The 17,520-nt window shown below is 29.9% G+C and overlaps 1 protein-coding gene across 2 annotated transcripts; it reads left to right on the top strand.

The window, feature by feature from the left end:
• Positions 1–13,371: 13,371 nt before the first annotated feature.
• LOC137829644 (protein TRANSPORT INHIBITOR RESPONSE 1) lies at positions 13,372–16,751 on the top strand. Of its 2 annotated transcripts, XR_011084055.2 has the most exons (4): positions 13,372–14,072; positions 14,401–14,893; positions 15,016–15,877; positions 16,300–16,751. XR_011084055.2 is itself a non-coding variant. In XM_068636492.1 (3 exons), exons 1-3 carry the CDS (start codon positions 13,606–13,608, stop codon positions 15,811–15,813), a joined length of 1,758 nt encoding a protein of 585 aa, XP_068492593.1. In that variant the 5' UTR covers positions 13,372–13,605; the 3' UTR covers positions 15,814–16,259. The 2 variants fall into 2 exon arrangements, 1 of the variants encoding a protein (XP_068492593.1); XM_068636492.1 differs by lacking the exon at positions 16,300–16,751 and having other exon boundaries at positions 15,016–16,259.
• The last annotated feature ends 769 nt before the right edge of the window (positions 16,752–17,520 follow it).

Genomic DNA, 17,520 nt, shown 5'->3' with positions numbered 1-17,520 from the left:
CAAGAAAAGATGTTCCGGAACATTTTGCTGTAATGACACCTAATTTGGTTTATGCATCCATCATTGAGGTATTAATATATTTATATATTTATTGGTGTCTTTTATTTTATAATTATAAATATTTAAATTAATTAACTTTAAATTATTTATTTCAAGCATCAGATAATGGAAGTGGTGCTCCATCACCTAATCAAATAATAGGATCAAGTGCTAGAAGCAAAACTGATTAGGGATGAATGAACTTTTGAACAATTATGTGTTTTAATTTTAAAATTGATTAGTGATGTATGATCTTTTTATGTGTTTTAATTTTCAATTATGTATCAACTTCTGAACAATATTATGTGTCCTTTAATTTGTAATGAAATGAATGGATGATTATAACTTTATACATTATTTTATTTTTTTATGAAAATATATTATGTTTAGGTTAATTGTAAAAACAAAATTATAAAAAAGTGGTGGTTAAATTTTATTTATTAAGAATTAAAATTACGTTAGTTAAAAACGCTACATTATACCTTATATAATGGCGTCAGAATCTTCTCAATAAATTAAATTGTGACAGTTATACCTAACACTACTTACATATAAAAACCACCACTTTAAACATAGTGTTAAACTGGCGGGTGTTGCGGCAAGTATGCGTAAAACTGTCACATTAAACTTTGTGGCGACCAGTTCTATGACGGTTTGGGATTCAGGGTTTAGGGTTTACCGCCACACGCGTATATTGTGGCGGTTATAAACGTCAGTTTGTACGAAAGTAACCACCACAATATACATTTTTTTTAGTGTTAACACTAATTAATGCTAACTTTATTCTGTAATGTTGTTCTTTATGGATGAGAGTCCATAGCCTTTGTCCGTGAGACATGCTTAGGTCACATATTTCCTTAATTTCTATAACTTTAGGGTAATTAATCAATAGTATAGGAATTAGATAGATAGATATGAATATATTATTAGTGTTTGTAATACATTTTTATCAATATATATATAATTTGATTCTATGAATTTATGTATCTGGATGACTGTGTTTTAATTGAACATATCAATTTAGATGGGAAATAGCATTAAACAGAATAAACTAAAAAAATTCTCAAAAAAAACGGCGGTTATGGTAATAACCGTCGTTTTTTGGCACCATCTATGTTGAGCCTATGCAGGATATAAAACAACGGTTATTTTAGTATTAAAACAATGGCTCCCAGATTCTTGTGTTTTAACACGTAATCTATTCTCTTCAGACATAGACGACGACTATTTAACTATCGTGTTAATTTCACATATAAACGACGATTATTACCATAACCGTCGTTTTACACCTTCCCCTAAGTTGCAAATAGAATACATGCATGATTTATAATGCATCTACTTGAAATTTATAATCATATATATATATATGAAATAATTTTATTGACAATCATATATTTATTTAATTTTTAAATATTATTTTTTATTCATAATCATAAATATGTTTTTCGAGAATTAAAAAAATTAATTGGAAACCATATATTTACTTTTAATATTTCTAAACATTAATTTTTAATAATAATAAGAATGTTTTATATTTTAAAAAAAATTGAAATAATATTTAAATATGGTATATATATATATATTTATATACTATAAGAAAATTGTTAAATAGAAACCAATTTTAGAGACAAAAAATAATTAGTTGTTATACTGGCAAAATTATGTATTATTTTAGAGACTAAAAAGATTATTAGTTTCTATTTATGGATAAATAATTTCTAGATTGATATCTAATTAGCTACCAAAGTTTTTGCTACCAAATTTAGAATTTAAATACTTGGTAGTTAAAACCTTGGTAACTAATTAATTACCAATTTAAAAACTATTTATTAATAATATAAACTAATTTAGAAACCAATAACTTTTTAGTCTCTAAAATAGTATCTAATTTAGTCAATATAACAACTAATTTATTTTATTCTTTTAAATTAATTTTTATTTAATAATTTTCTAGTAGTGATATTAACTTGTGTATAAATTAATTTTAATTTATAATTTTTTTTTCATCTTCTTTCTGTTAAAAGTTCTTCTGCATAAGTTCGTTGCTTTTAACATTATCGAATATTCGTTTACTCAAAATCTTTATTTATTCTATAGTCATTTTTGTTTATCAACCTGGGTATCCTGGTTCCAAATTTGAAGTCAAATTATTCCTCTTTGAAATTTTGATTACTTGAAAACATATATAGCTTCAATCAATTTAGCTTTCATCCCTCACGACCTTTCAAAAAGATAAATTTTGGTGAATTTCCTAGTCATAATTCTCATACCTAAAAACAAAGTTTACTCAGAGAAAGAACTATGTATTATTTTGAAAGTACATTGCTTTTTCAAATTAGATAGTCTTTGGCCGCCGCTGAAGAAGCTTTTAGAACCAAAATTTACAATGATTATTTATTGAGAATAAATACAAGAATAACTAGATTAAAAAAATATTTTTTAAGATTAGGAAGGGTATTTGAAGTGAAAGTGGTTGAAGAGATAATGAAAAGCCAAAAATTTGGTTAATAATTAAATGTTGGTAGTTGAAAGTTATTAATTAAAACAATTCTAATTTTTAAATTAGAAGTACATAATAAAGATAATATATGATTAAGTTGTATTGTGTGTTAGTAAAAATAAAAAGGATTAAATTTGATTTTTTTCCTTTAATAAACGAAATTTGTTTTTGTTATTAATTTAAACTTGAGTATCTAAATATAGTATTTTGTACTTATAATAAAAATGATTGAAATATATTTTTTTATTTGGAATTGTTTCAATTGGAGATTCTACTTCATCAATACACATTGAAAATTGAAAGTAGTTAAAGTTGATATCAATTTAAAATCAAAACAATAATAAATTTTAAATAAATTAACAATTTTTTAATAAAACTAAAAATGATTTTTATTCTAATTATTTTTATATTATAATATAAAACAAACAACATATTTAATCCAAATAAAAAAAAAATTCAAAATGTGATGGTTGTTTTGTAAATGATTGTGGCAGTAAAGTAAAAGAAGAAAGGGAAAATGATGGTACTAACCTCAAACCCCTCTTATCTCTTTTGTGACTTTAAGCTTAGTAATTTTCCAGTGAAATGATTAAGAAGCAGTCAATGATAGCTAATTTTGTAAGGATTTTCCTAAAGTTGAACTCAATATGATATTCGATCTGCACTTCTATCACATTCACAGGCTATGCATTGTTTGAATACAGCTTCTCCTATTCGCTGTGTTTTTAGGTCAACAAAAGTTAGCTGCAGCTCCTGTTTCATGGCATGCTCACCATATGCAAAATCTTTATCTTTCACTTCTAATATATTTATACCTATACGTATGCAAAACAAACAAAAGGAAGCAAGAGAAAATGAGATATGGATTATTAAACTTTCACTAATCACTAATCACTAATCACTAATCACTAATCATGAACTTGATTAGATAGGTAGATACCAATCCACTCATGGAAAGGCCCTTCACTCACGTAAACCTACTTTTTCTACGTGCCAAGATTCTAACTTTTGGGGTAAACTAAATTGAAAGCTAAAAGTAGTTAAAGTTTATGATTTTCAAATTAAACATAATGGTGAATTATTAAAGTATTATATTTAATTTTGTAACGAAAAAATTGTCTCGGGGAGCACCTAATTAGTTGTCTGGGATAGGGTTTGGTTTCAGAAAGTCAAATTGTGTTGAAATTTTGGCATCTTATGAAATCCTTATACCCTAACTTTTAGGTCTCTGAAATCCCCACGTTGCTTAATTTGCTAAATTTGTTTCTGTGCGTTTTGTTCAATCACATTGTCGGAACCCTAGAGCTCTGGTACCTTCACACGGCACCGTGCCAATGCCAAGAACCAATCAAGTTAGACTAATTTTTTTTTTCTCACAATCATATTTATAAATACTTGAACAATATTCTACACCAATGGTTTATAAATTGATGATGGACGTACGACGCTTAGAATATTGATGAAATCTTGACTGCATTTAGAAGAAAGAAACAAGTAAAAGAAAATATTGATGAAATCTTGACTACACTTGGAAAAAAGAAAAAAGAAAAGAAAAATGTGATAGATTTATAAGATACACATTGTGATAAGACAAGAGAGATAGAGACAAACACAAACTGTGTATAATAGGTGTTTTTTTTTAAATAAAATGTGTATGTACATCATTGTCCTTTTATATATCTTACGTGAGTTATTGGTTTAGTCAATGTAAAAGAAGATTTTCTATACCAGTTCATCAAGAAGAATTGGTGTAGAAAGAAGTTTTAGACATTGCATTTTTTTTGTTATTTTTTTACTGTTTTCTTTTCTGTTTTTCTCATCTTCTTTGCCCACTTCAAATTTTATCATTTTACATTTTTTAAATAAAAGCTTTTATGTTAAGCATCAGTATGCAATTTGACATCTCAGCTAGGCTGACACCTCAAATAACAACAATCATTTGTCAATACATGGAAAAAATATTATTAAAAAAAAAGAAAAAATCAAAATATGGGAGACTAGACCAAAACACATATGTTAACAAAAACAATACATAGGTAGACTATATCTATTCATAAAAGATTTTGGGAATAGACTAGATAGTAGCCTATTATACCAATGAAAAGGTTCTCTATGAATAAATCCTAAATTAGTCAACTTATCAACACACACATTTCCTTCACGAAAAATATGAGTAACACTAAACTTGATTTTCTCATAGTAATTAAGACATGTATGTCATCGATTACAAAGCATTCAAGGAACATTAGGCATAGCAGTAAACACAACACAAATCAAAGCAGAATCACATTCCAGCCAAACATTAGTAAGCCTCATCTTTTGAGTTTCTTCCATAGCATGGATAACTCTATAAAACTCAGCAATCAAAGTCATTTGAACTTCAAGAAACCCAGAGAAAGTTCCAATAAATTTCTCCATACTCTCACGAAAAATACCTTCACAAGTAGCAAGACCAGGATATCCTAGTAGCCCTTCAGTGTTAACTATACGTTGTGTGTTGTGAAAGACCGTGAGAGTAATAACTTCAAACATTTATAACTGTGGCGTTTGTTATTTTTTAAATTGATATTATTTTTATTAGTTTTTTAAGCTAAATGAATTGCCGGAGGTTTGAGGTTCTTTGACCTCTCAAAAATTGAATTGTTTAATTTTTTGAAAAATATGTTTTGAAACATGAGATATATGAATTTTTGTACTCTCAATTCATCAAATTAACAACAAAAGTTGAAATGCAAAGATGCATCACCAACTCTGATTATAGAAGTAAAACCTATTTCGTTCCAACTTTCTACTAGTAAGTGCAAATTTTAATAAATAAGTTATAAGCATTCATTTAAATTTTTTGTAATAATTATTTTTCAATGCATATGCATTAACCATTTTTTCTTATGAATGTCACTTTTCCAAATTTAGTATGCAATCACATTTAAATGAGATCATAATCTTTAAAATAAAAGTATACTCTTAAGCGTGTTTTCAATATCTTTGTTTCCCAAATCACACATTTGTTAGTGAATTTCCAACCTCTAATATTTCTTTCAAGTCTCAGAAAATTAATGAACAAATGTATAATAAAAAGGGAGGAAAACTAACTCCTATCTATACTCTAAATGACTTAAGTTAAAGTTTTTAAGATAGAATTCAACTCACTCTTAAAATTTTTCTTATCCGCTTAAATTTATTTTCTTTTAATAAAACACTTTTATTTTATTCTCCAATCCCTATCAAATAGTTTTATTAAGTCAAATAAAAAATAATTTATATATTTTTATTTAAAAAGAAATATGGTGTTAAATAAATCAAAGTTGAAAGAGTTTGGGATTAGATAATTCACTATTATTTATTATTAACTAGTTGATTGATAAAATAGTTTATAAACTAATGTATGTAACATTATTAAATAGAAATCAATTTTAAAGACAAAAAATAATTAGTTACTATATTAACAGAATTAAATATTATTCTAGAGATTAAAAAAATTATTAGTATCTAAATTAGTTTTTATTATTGATAAATAATTTTTAAATTAATATCTAATTAGGTATCAAGGTTTTAGATACTCACTTTAGAATCTAAATAATTGATAGCTAAAACTTATGTAGTTAATTAGATACCAATTTAGAAACTATTTATCAATAATACAAACTAATTTAAATACTAATAACTTTTTTAGTCCATAAAATAATATCTAATTTAGTTAATATAGAAATTAATAATTTTTTTATCTAAAATTTATTTTTAATTAATGATTCTATAGGAGCGTAAGTTATTATATGTTACAGTTTTTCATGAATGTATCTGAAGCCTCAACTACATCATCATCACTTTGGCAAAATATTTTGTTGAATTTTATAACACTTTAGAATAATTGACATATTAGAATGATTTTTACATTCCAAAGTGATTAATTCAACTTATTAACAATGAGTTTTTTTATATGTTTTAGTATAGTTGACAATTTTAATTTATTTAGTTTTTTTTATATGTTTTATGATAATAGATAATTTCCAGTTATGAATAATTTGATAATACCTGAGTTATATATTAATTCAAAATGACCTTGGATAATTATTTTATCAATTGTGGTGTATGAATTAAAGTCTGGCATGTGTTTAAGGTGGAGATAAAATAAAACTTTAATATTAACAAATCGCATATGAGGATGATTATGGTTATGACTTCAATTGTAGATGCATATCTCCTTTCAATGACATTTACCTATCATTAAAGGAATATTCTAAATTAACATAAAATATCGTCAAGTGCTGTTGAAAATACAGTGACTACAATTCATCATTAGAAAAGTTTAACTATCATTAAGACAAAATTTATAGTTATAACTTTTTTATTTGAAAAAAAATTTATAAATATATGAAAAAAATCATTAAATAAAAATTAAAGATTAAAGTTAATTAGTCACTGTATTAATTAAATTAAGTATTATTTTAGAGACTAAAAATTTATTGGTATCTAAAGTGGTTTTTATTATTAATAAAAAATTATAAAATGATTTATAAATTGATATTTAAATTAGTTACCAAAGTTTTAGTTACTAATTAACACTAATGCAAAAAAGACTTATTTCGACACTACATTTAAGGTGTTTTTACGGTCAGACGTTATCCTTCAAACTGCTATGACTTTTTTAAAAATATTTTTTTCTAAGAAGACAGTTATGTGGTAAAGTTGTCTTCTTATAGCACTTCGTGTAAGAAAGTGACTATGAGGTAAAGTTGTCCTCTTAGACGAAACACTTTCTTCTAAGAGGGCGACTTGACCTCATAGCCGCCTTCTTACATGAAGCGTTTTGTTGTAAAACGACGACAAAAAATCTTGTTTATTTTTAGGTATTTTTCATGTATTTTAAGGTTTTAGTTCCACTACTTTCATTTGTCATAAAATTCTGAAATTTTGCATCATGTTTCCTACTGTAAATTAGAGATGTATCAAATCATTATAATTATATTACATTCACAAATTTATTACTCATACATTATGTAATGTTATGTGTTCTAACATGAAATCTTATTATTTCAGTGCTTGTTCAATGGGGGGAAGTGTAAATGCAAAGAAAAACTCATTTTGATACACCTTAAGGTATTTAAAGTATATTTGTCTACTCTCTTTAATGTGTCTAATTCATTGTTTATGAATATTATTTTTTACTTTCTATTAATTCTTTAACATATATGTATTTTAACACTAATTTATGCGAACCTTATTTTGTAATATAGTTCTTTATGTACTTATCTGATTGGGTTATAATTGAACAGATCAATTTAGATGAGAATTACCATCTACAAGGGCTGCTATTTACCATAGCCGCCTTCTTAGATACTTCGCAATGGCTTATAAGGGCGACTAAGGCAAATGGTCGTCTTCTTAAATGCTTCAATGGTTAATAAGGGCGACTTTTACCATAACTACCCTCTTTGTTTGAATATAAGAAGGGAGTTAAATAATTTTCTTCTTTGCTTTGAGACATAAAACTACATGCTGATCAAAGGCGACTAAAAAGTTGTCGTTTTACGATTAAAATAGTCGCCATTTTTAACCTTTTATGCACCCGTGTAATATCTTACATTATAAATTAGTTTATAAAAGACTAATAGAGTCTAGTTTAAAATATAAAATAGTAAGTAGTTAAAACTTTAGTAGCTAATAATTATATACCAATTTAAAAATTATTTTATAATTTTTTATTAATAATAGAAACTACTTTAAATACCAATAATTTTTTTTAGTTTATAAAATAGTCTAATTTAGTTAAATAGTAACTAATTATTCTGATTTTTAAAATTAATTTTATTTAATGATTTTTTTATAATAATATTATATACAACATATACATATTATTTTATTTTATGTTTATATAATAATAATTGAATTTAAATTTAAGCTGTATAATTTTTATCATATCTGTTTCATCACATGTTGTGTCTTTTCTATCTACAATTCTAAATTTTTTATTCAATATTTTATAAAAACATATTTTATTCTAAACTTAATTAGAAAGTATATCAGTGAGGGTTGCACGACTGATATAATACCTCGGGTCCCAACGTTGGGCCGATCGAATGCAGTGGAGACACACCTTCGTCGGGCTGACCGATAGCTCAAGTCCAATAACGCTTAATTAAAGTCAGCAAAGTTAATTTGTGCTTATGAACTAGGTAATTAAGCCCTAAACATGGTCCAACCTTAACCTGACCCAATAAGGAAAGTCCAACACAGGTAATATAAATAACGCACATTCCAAGAAACAAATACGTAATTATCTACAGTACTCTAACAAACGAGTGTTGAACCTTTTTGCTGACTTGAGTGTTGGAATGCCTTCTGCAGGTACCCATTCGATGTTTACGAGGAGATCGAGAGCCGAAACTAAGGAAGTAGTAGAAGAACAGTTGAAAAACAGTGCGATCGAACCACGAAGAGAGAATTACATCAATATTTAATTATCAGTTTTCAAAAATTAAAATAAAGTTACATCCAAGATAATGCTTAAGAATACGATCAACTGTGAATTAAGCACAACCTAATGGCCAACACTTAGAGAATTATTAGGTTAATACTGTGTATGTAATAGGGGATTTTTGTATGAATATAAGATGAAAAAGTTTGAAATAAAAAAATAAAAAAAATAAAATTTAGTTAAGTGTTTAAAAGTTATATATATATATATCATATTTTATTTTTTTATAGTTGTTATAATTGTAGTTAGTACAATAAAAAGTAATAGTGCAGGTTTGGATATCAGTTTAGAAGGAACTTATAAATTCTAATTAATAAATTTGGTAACATACATAATTATTATATATGTCTTATAAATTCAATATATTTTGGGTGTTATGGATCATGTTTATAATTTTAAATATATGTATATATTATTCTTTCTTGGATGGATAATAAAGGCTAACATCTCTTGTAAAGTTTTAGTATTGGGTAAAAAATACCTTGTGAAAGAGGTGTTTGCACTGGGTGTTTAAAAAAAAATGAAAAAATGATGTAGATGGAAGAATGATAAAACATTTATGTGAATTCAATACTTCCAACTTATAGCTTAAAATAAATTTCTAAAAAAATGAGTTATAAGTATGCATTTACCTTTTACTAAACTTAATAGTGGGGCATTAAAAATATAATAAATAATAAAAAATATATTAAAATTGAAATGTTAGATTTTAGAAAAAAAATGATTAAAAGAGTTATTTTGTATGTGTGTAATGGGAATGGGGGAGGAAAGTTGTGTATACATCAACATCAAGTAATTAAGCCTAGTGAATGAGTTGTGAATTATGAGGCATCATAGTTAAATAGATTCTGTCATAGAGTGATGGATCTTAATAGGATTCACCAGGTTACAGGTTACAACACTCAATTCTTCTTCAACTACTATTTCCTCTCAATCTAACCAAACCAAACTCAACCAAACCTTTCTCATTCTGTGATTTCATCCATACATAAAATATTTTTGATCTTTTTCCATGGATTCTCTTTTCCTTTTTTATAACCAAAAAACCTAATATAGTTTATTATACGTGAAAAATAAAACTTAGAATATAAAAAACATGATAAAGTTATGTATTTGTTTTACTTTTAATTCTTCAGCTGTCTTAGCATTTATTTATCTTCAAATCGAACTTGGGTGGGTATGCCACTTTACGTGCAGGATCATAAATTCGAAGTCTCAAATTTAAGACACTATTATTATATTATTTTTGGTACCAAGTAATTGAGTTAGACTTTAGACCTCTTTCAATTGTATTTATTATTTATTATTATAAATGTTTTGAGATTTTAGTTTTCAAAAAATTTGTATGAAGTAGTAATATAATATATGGTTTTGAACAAAGTCCAATGATAGAGAGATTCCCGGAGAACCGTGCGTGGGCTTAATATTAAACACATTAATAATCTGAATTAATTAATGCGTCTTTAAATCTTAATTACGATATCTTCCCGATAGAAAAAGTAATGACCCGTGCAAGACAACTCAGCCCCTCTACATTGTTTTATTCAAATTATTGGACGAAAATCGAAAAGGAGAGATTAGTGTAATGATTTCCGAGGAACTTCTAAGTATTATAATAATTTTGAATAAATAAATATGATAATAAACACATTAAAATTGAGATAATTTTGTGTATTTATTTATGTCTTTGAATACAGGTATAACATACAGCTGTATTTACAACGTTGGGGTTCTCATATCTGTTGTGTATAATGTATTTTAACTTCCTCACGCCACCCTATTGATGGAGCTTCATGAGTTATTTGCCATTAAGAGCGAGTACTATCTTTAGCACTGCTGCTGCTGCCTTTATAATATAAATGAAAAAGACAAATTATTAGTGAATCAATGAGAAGTGAAGATATCTTATTTCATTCAATTATTTTCTCACTTGTTTGGAGAAAGGAAAGAGATCTATTGAAAGGAAATAAATAAATTGTATAATACAGTTTTCAATTACTCCTTCTTTTTGTTATAAACTTTTTATTATAAAAAAAGGAGATATTATATAATTATGTATTTTATCAAATAATAAAATTAAGTAATTAAAAATAATTATAAAATATTTTTTTTTCTTATACAGTGGTATGATGACAAATGAGTAAACACTATGTATCAAAATAATTTATATTAACTGAATTTTTATTTAAATAAGTTTCTTAAATTTTAAATCTGATTGAATTGCCAAACACAACCTTTTATCGAGATCCTGATATTTCCAAAACACTAGTCCTTTCCTTTAAAATTATTTTAATTTTAAATGTCTATTTTTAATAATTTTTTAAATAGACCGATAAATTTAATGGTCAAGGATGTTTTTTTTATAAATATTAAAAACAAACTACAAACGAATTTATTTTGTTGACCAGCGTTTTATAATTGTGCATAATAGAAACAAAAATGTTCATTATTTATAGATTTTAAACTAAAGATTTACTAACTTTCGTAAGAAAAAATAATAATTTATAGCAAAAAGACAGTGTATATTGTCATTCAGTGCAATCCTACATTAGCTGAAGGGAGTCATGTGCGTTTGATCTTTTGTCTTAATTTTCGTGTTCCTTTATGTTTTTTAATAGTAATTGAAAAACTTATTCTGATTTCCACATCATTTTTTTCCCTCAAATCATAATTTATAATTTATTTCTCAATGCTAATCAATTATTGGCTTGCTAAACTTGTGGCTGGATGATGGTTATCAGTACCTGGCAAATTCAAGATCTTTCAGAGAATTACTTGTTGTTATCACTGTTTATGTTAATACTGTTGCACTAATGTCATGCTATTAAACTTAAAAAAAGTTTGAAATGTTGTTAATTAAAATATATTGAAAATGAAACAATTTTTTTTTTTGGAAGAGTTAAATTATTGTTTTTATGGAAGATAAAAGTTGAAGTAGTATGAATATGTTGCATTTATTTTGTTGGTTAAGGAGAGCAATAATTATGGAAACATAGGAGACTTAAATTGATGGAAGTAGATTTTAAGATTTGAAGAGGAACAGGAACACTTGTATGATAGCTGGCTCATTCATATCATACTTCATACTTGTACCATGATAAGATAAATAATGGAATCGATCATTAGAATAGATGCTACCCTCATTAAAAAGTGGGCCACATTGCCCACTTCTCTCATTAATCACTTCCATGTAACTCACACTTCTCTTCCCTAAACTCAATTTTCCCAAACACTTCTTTCCAAAATAAAGTCAAATAAAACGAATGATGTAACGTCGTCAGATCAAATTAAATTAAAAATTCCGAACTCAATTCACGATACTGTTCACCACTTAAGTTGTTCTCCCACGGTAATTAATTGTAAAAAATACTGTTTTACTGTCAACATAAACAAACATCTCAGTGCTAGAAGAATGATTGGACGGCTGTGATGTCACGATTTCCGGAACTTCACCTCAGACATGTTTTGGATTGGATTGAAAAAAAAAAATAACATTAATTTTTGTATTGTTATACGTAGATAATGAAATAAGTAATTGCATTAAAACAAAAAGATACATTTATTGTTTAATTAGTGAAGTATTCTTTTAAGTTTATTGGTTGTTTACAAGGGAAGGATTTGGTTAGAACTTATAAGTTCCCTCAAGATTCTTTTCCTTTCTTGCTGATTTATCTGAACATGAGAAATTGGTCCCGGAAGGCAGGAATCACATTTTCTCATTGCTTTATCTTTTCTTGTTGGTTGTTGTGTAACAGATGAGGCATTGTTATTTAAGAACTAGATTTTCTTTATAGATCTTTTCATAAATTTGAATTTTTATCTCAACGATCAAATTGTAAATTACTAATTGAATTTTTTTTTATGAAATAAACAACATTGATATTGATAGGGTTATTTAAGCATTGGAAAGGTATTAGTATTTTGGGAACTTTGTAATTTGAGAAAAAAAGATTTGAATGATGTAGAATTTGAATGGGAGGGCATGGAAAAGAGTGTAGAGTTGCAGGCGAATATAATATTAAAAAAAAGAAAAGATATAAATAATTTAGAAGTGAATTAATGTGATGGTGAAAATGTGGTCCCGGGTGCATCCATCCATCACCATCTCTGGAGATGAAGCCATGCAACGGCAATCATGAGATTCCCTTCCACATCCATTACGGTAGGCATGATAACACCTCATCAAATCACCCGGACTCGCGTCTCGTCTCAATGGATAAGATCATCATCAAACGCCGCCCATCCAACGACTCCAACTCACTCATATCCACGTGTCCCTTCCACAATACCTGATCCTACACTCTTCGCAAACCTCCTCTCCACACCACCTATTTAACCCTAGTTACTTTCTAACCTCTACCGGTACAACACAAACTCCTTATCCTCCTCTCCCTCACCCTCACTCTCTATTTCTCTCTCTCTTCTCTCTTTGTCTCTGCCAACTACAACAACTCCACAACACAACCTCCCTATTCCAATGGCGTCTCAGATCTAGACGCTACGCTGCTCCTAATACTCCTATTCAGAATATTGTTATTGTTGTTCATCTTCCTTCCGGAACTATAGCGTTTTGGGTTATATTCCGTTGGACATGCGGCCCAGAGTAGCCTACTCCTTCCCCGAGGAGGTGCTGGAGCATGTGTTCTCCTTCATCGAGTGCGACAAGGACCGTGGTTCGATCTCCCTCGTCTGCAAGTCCTGGTACGAGATCGACCGCTGGTGCCGCCGGAGAGTCTTCGTCGGCAACTGCTATGCTGTCTCTCCGGCCGCCGTCGTCAACCGCTTCCCCAAAGTGAGATCCATTACTATCAAGGGCAAGCCGCACTTCGCAGACTTCAATTTGGTCCCCGAGGGTTGGGGCGCTTATGTCGGCCCTTGGATCAAGGCCATGGCTGCTGCCTACCCTTGGCTCCAGGAGATCAGGCTCAAGAGGATGGTCGTCACTGATGAATGCTTGGAGCTTATCGCGAAATCGTTCAAGAACTTCGGAGTGCTGGTGCTCACCTCTTGTGAGGGTTTCACCACTGATGGACTTGCTGCCATTGCCGCCCATTGCAGGTTTCGCAACTTATTCTTTTGTTTCTCCGTTTTAGATTGTGAACTGAATTTCTGATTAAATGTGGATGAGATTGGTTAGATTACTTTTTCTTTGTAGTATTAAAAAAATTAAGTAAGGATCCTACTGGACAATATTTGGAAACTCTAAGGACTTCTTCATAAAATTTAACTTTTAGGGCTTTTAATATATTTTTTAGGAGTTTATGTTGTTTTTTTTTATGTCAGTATTGTTGATGACAATGACTGTTGTGTTGTAATTTTGGTTCGGTGTGATTCCTTCTTTTTTAACATAGTTTTGATAAATCCATTGTGTGGTAATAAATTGTAGGAATTTGAGGGAGTTGGAGTTACGGGAGAGTGAAGTGGATGACATTTGTGGGCACTGGCTTAGCCATTTTCCCGATTCGTACACATCCTTGGTTTCCCTTAACATTTCTTGCTTAGGCAATGAGGTGAATTTGTCTGCCTTAGAGCGTCTGGTTAGTAGGTGTCCCAATCTGCAGACTCTCCGCCTCAATCGTGCTGTGCCCCTAGACAGGCTGGCCAACCTTCTTCGTGGAGCTCCTCAATTGGCTGAGTTAGGCACAGGAGCCTACACGACTGAGATGCGGCCGGAAGTCTTTTCGAACCTGGCCGAAGCATTTTCTGGATGCCGTCAATTGAAAAGCTTGTCTGGATTTTGGGACGTGCTCCCCTCCTACCTTCCAGCTGTTTATCCTATCTGCTCCAACCTGACATCACTAAACATGAGTTATGCAACTATTCAAAGTCCTGATCTTACCAAGCTTGTTAGTCAGTGTGAGAATTTACAACGGTTATGGGTAAGTCTGTTTCATACAGTATTTCCATTCATATTGCATGTTTGTGTTTGCATCTTTGTTCACTGTTGCAAAGTATTGCTGTAAATTCTTATGCTGATGATCTGAAGGTATTTGTGGAATAGGTGTTGGATTACATAGAAGATGCTGGCCTTGAAGTGATTGCTGCGTCATGTAAGGATCTGAGGGAGTTGAGGGTGTTTCCGTCTGACCCATTTGGGTTAGAACCAAATGTAGCATTGACAGAGCAGGGCCTTGTTTCTGTGTCTGAAGGCTGTTCCAAGCTCCAGTCAGTTCTATATTTTTGTCGTCAAATGTCTAACGCGGCCTTGCTTACAATTGCCAGGAACAGACCTAATATGACTCGTTTTAGACTGTGTATTATTGAGCCTCAAGTTCCAGACTATCTTACCCATGATCCTCTGGATGCTGGTTTTGGAGCTATTGTAGAGCATTGCAAGGATCTTCGTCGCCTTTCCCTTTCTGGGCTTCTTACTGACCGCGTTTTTGAGTATATTGGGACTTATGGTAAGAAGCTTGAGATGCTTTCTGTGGCTTTTGCTGGAGATAGCGATTTGGGACTCCATCATGTGCTGTCTGGGTGTGACAACCTTAGGAAGCTGGAGATCAGGGACTGCCCCTTTGGTGACAAAGCCCTTTTAGCCAATGCTGCAAAGCTGGAGACAATGCGATCCCTTTGGATGTCCTCTTGCTTGGTGAGTTACGGAGCATGTAAACTGCTGGGTCAGAAAATGCCGATGCTTAATGTTGAAGTCATTGATGAAAGAGGACCTCCAGATTCGAGGCCGGATAGTAGTCCTGTTGAGAAGCTATACATATACAGGACTGTTTCTGGGCCAAGATTGGACATGCCAGGCTATGTATGGAGAATGGAAGATGATTCTGCATTAAGAATTTCTTGAGTGATTTTGCTGTGGAACCAGCCATGGAGTTTATGACAATTTGATGTGAGAGTCGTTGATGCAGGTACATGCCTAGAATGCCACCTAGTAATGGATTAAAACTGTGTACCGGCGCATGCTGATGCTGTTATGGTTGGTGTTTGAGCTAGGTACAGGAGGGTATATAAAAAGGCTTGAGCTCGATAGCCATTCCTTTTACTCTTTGGCTGAGCAACGAAACACCAATTCTGATAGAGAGATCCGAACCTTGTTGTTATATGTGGCTTAGGATAGTTTTATTATTTTTCCTATAATTATATTCTATGGACCTGTGCATAGTTTTATATGCATGTTACTCCGCTCTTACTAAATTATCGGTGGACTTGTTATCATTAAAATTATGCGGTGGGAAGGAATAAACTTCGTAATTATATTCTAATGCAAACCTGATCTGTTGTTTGCAACAATCTGATGTAATTATGCCATGTTTTCTTTTCTTCTATTCAGACTCGATTGGTGCTCTGCAGTAAACAGTAGGAATGACTGTGTGACAACCGAGTCTGCGCATATGAATCGAGGAATGGCTCAACTAGTCCAAAGGTTTTTGCATTTTAACAGTGCTTGAATATGCATTCAAATTCATTTTGGTTGCCTACGCCAGGCTCTGAACAATTTTTTCCTTCAAGAGAATGGTTCAAGCTGAGTCACCATAAAATTCACTTGTATGCTTGTTACTAGCGAGGAACTGGGAATGATATCGTCAATTTTCGTTGTTAAAATGAAGTTCTCTCCTAAAGTTTTTTCAAGGTTGGTTTGCTTTTGGTTTTGGAAGATCGATACCATATTTTTTAAAGGGTAGTAAAATAGTTAATTTCTTAGAAAGAATGAAATCTTGAGAGTTAATTTAGATAATTTGGATGTAAGTTGTTATAAAATGGGTCTTTTAACTATTTTCCGTATCTTTTATGTTGTCTCTAAAATAATCTATTTATCTTAAAAGTAGTACTAAATTGGTTGTCAAATTTTACATTGGACTACATTGACTTAACATGTAAGATATTACTTAAATTTTTATGTTAATTTAAATATTAAAGGGAGATAAGATACTTTAAGAATGAAATTGATAATTTATTCATTTATTTATTAAAAATTAAATCTTAGAATTTAAAGTATGCAGAGGAACTTATTTTTTTTGTCGCCGGAAGAAGTGGATCTACGTGCTTTGAAATCGAGCACGGTAAATTACTAGAAGTTGTAAAATGAAATTTTCCTTAGTTATACTTCTTCTCTCCACAAATTTTAAAACCAATTCGTATTCTACAAAAATAAATTCAATTAATTTAAGTAAAATTTGAATTTGGTTTTATAATTGTGGTGAGCGAAATAATCAGAGTTGTGATCTAATTTGAAAACCTCTGATCCGGTATTTGTTGGAGTTTTTTTATTGAAATATTGTTGTTTGTAGTTGAGATAGTGATACTTACATATATTTTGGAAAAAATGTTTAGAAATAAAAAAAATGATAGTATAAAAAGCAAGGTGTGCGATGGTATTAAAAAATAGAAAAGAAAAGTAACGGTGGTAAATATGGTGAGGTGGTGAGAAGTGGAGAAGAGCCTCGAGTGGTGCGCCACGTGATAGATTCGGTCACAGAGATGGCTTCTTCAGCTTTTTCTCTGCACTCACCTCCATTACTATTTTCTAAGACGCACCATCTCATCATATCTT

The sequence above is a fragment of the Phaseolus vulgaris genome, chromosome 7 (assembly GCF_051622355.1).
Source record: "Phaseolus vulgaris cultivar YP4 chromosome 7, ASM5162235v1, whole genome shotgun sequence".
Lineage (NCBI taxonomy): Eukaryota > Viridiplantae > Streptophyta > Magnoliopsida > Fabales > Fabaceae > Phaseolus > Phaseolus vulgaris.
This window is presented reverse-complemented; position numbering and strand designations above follow the sequence as displayed.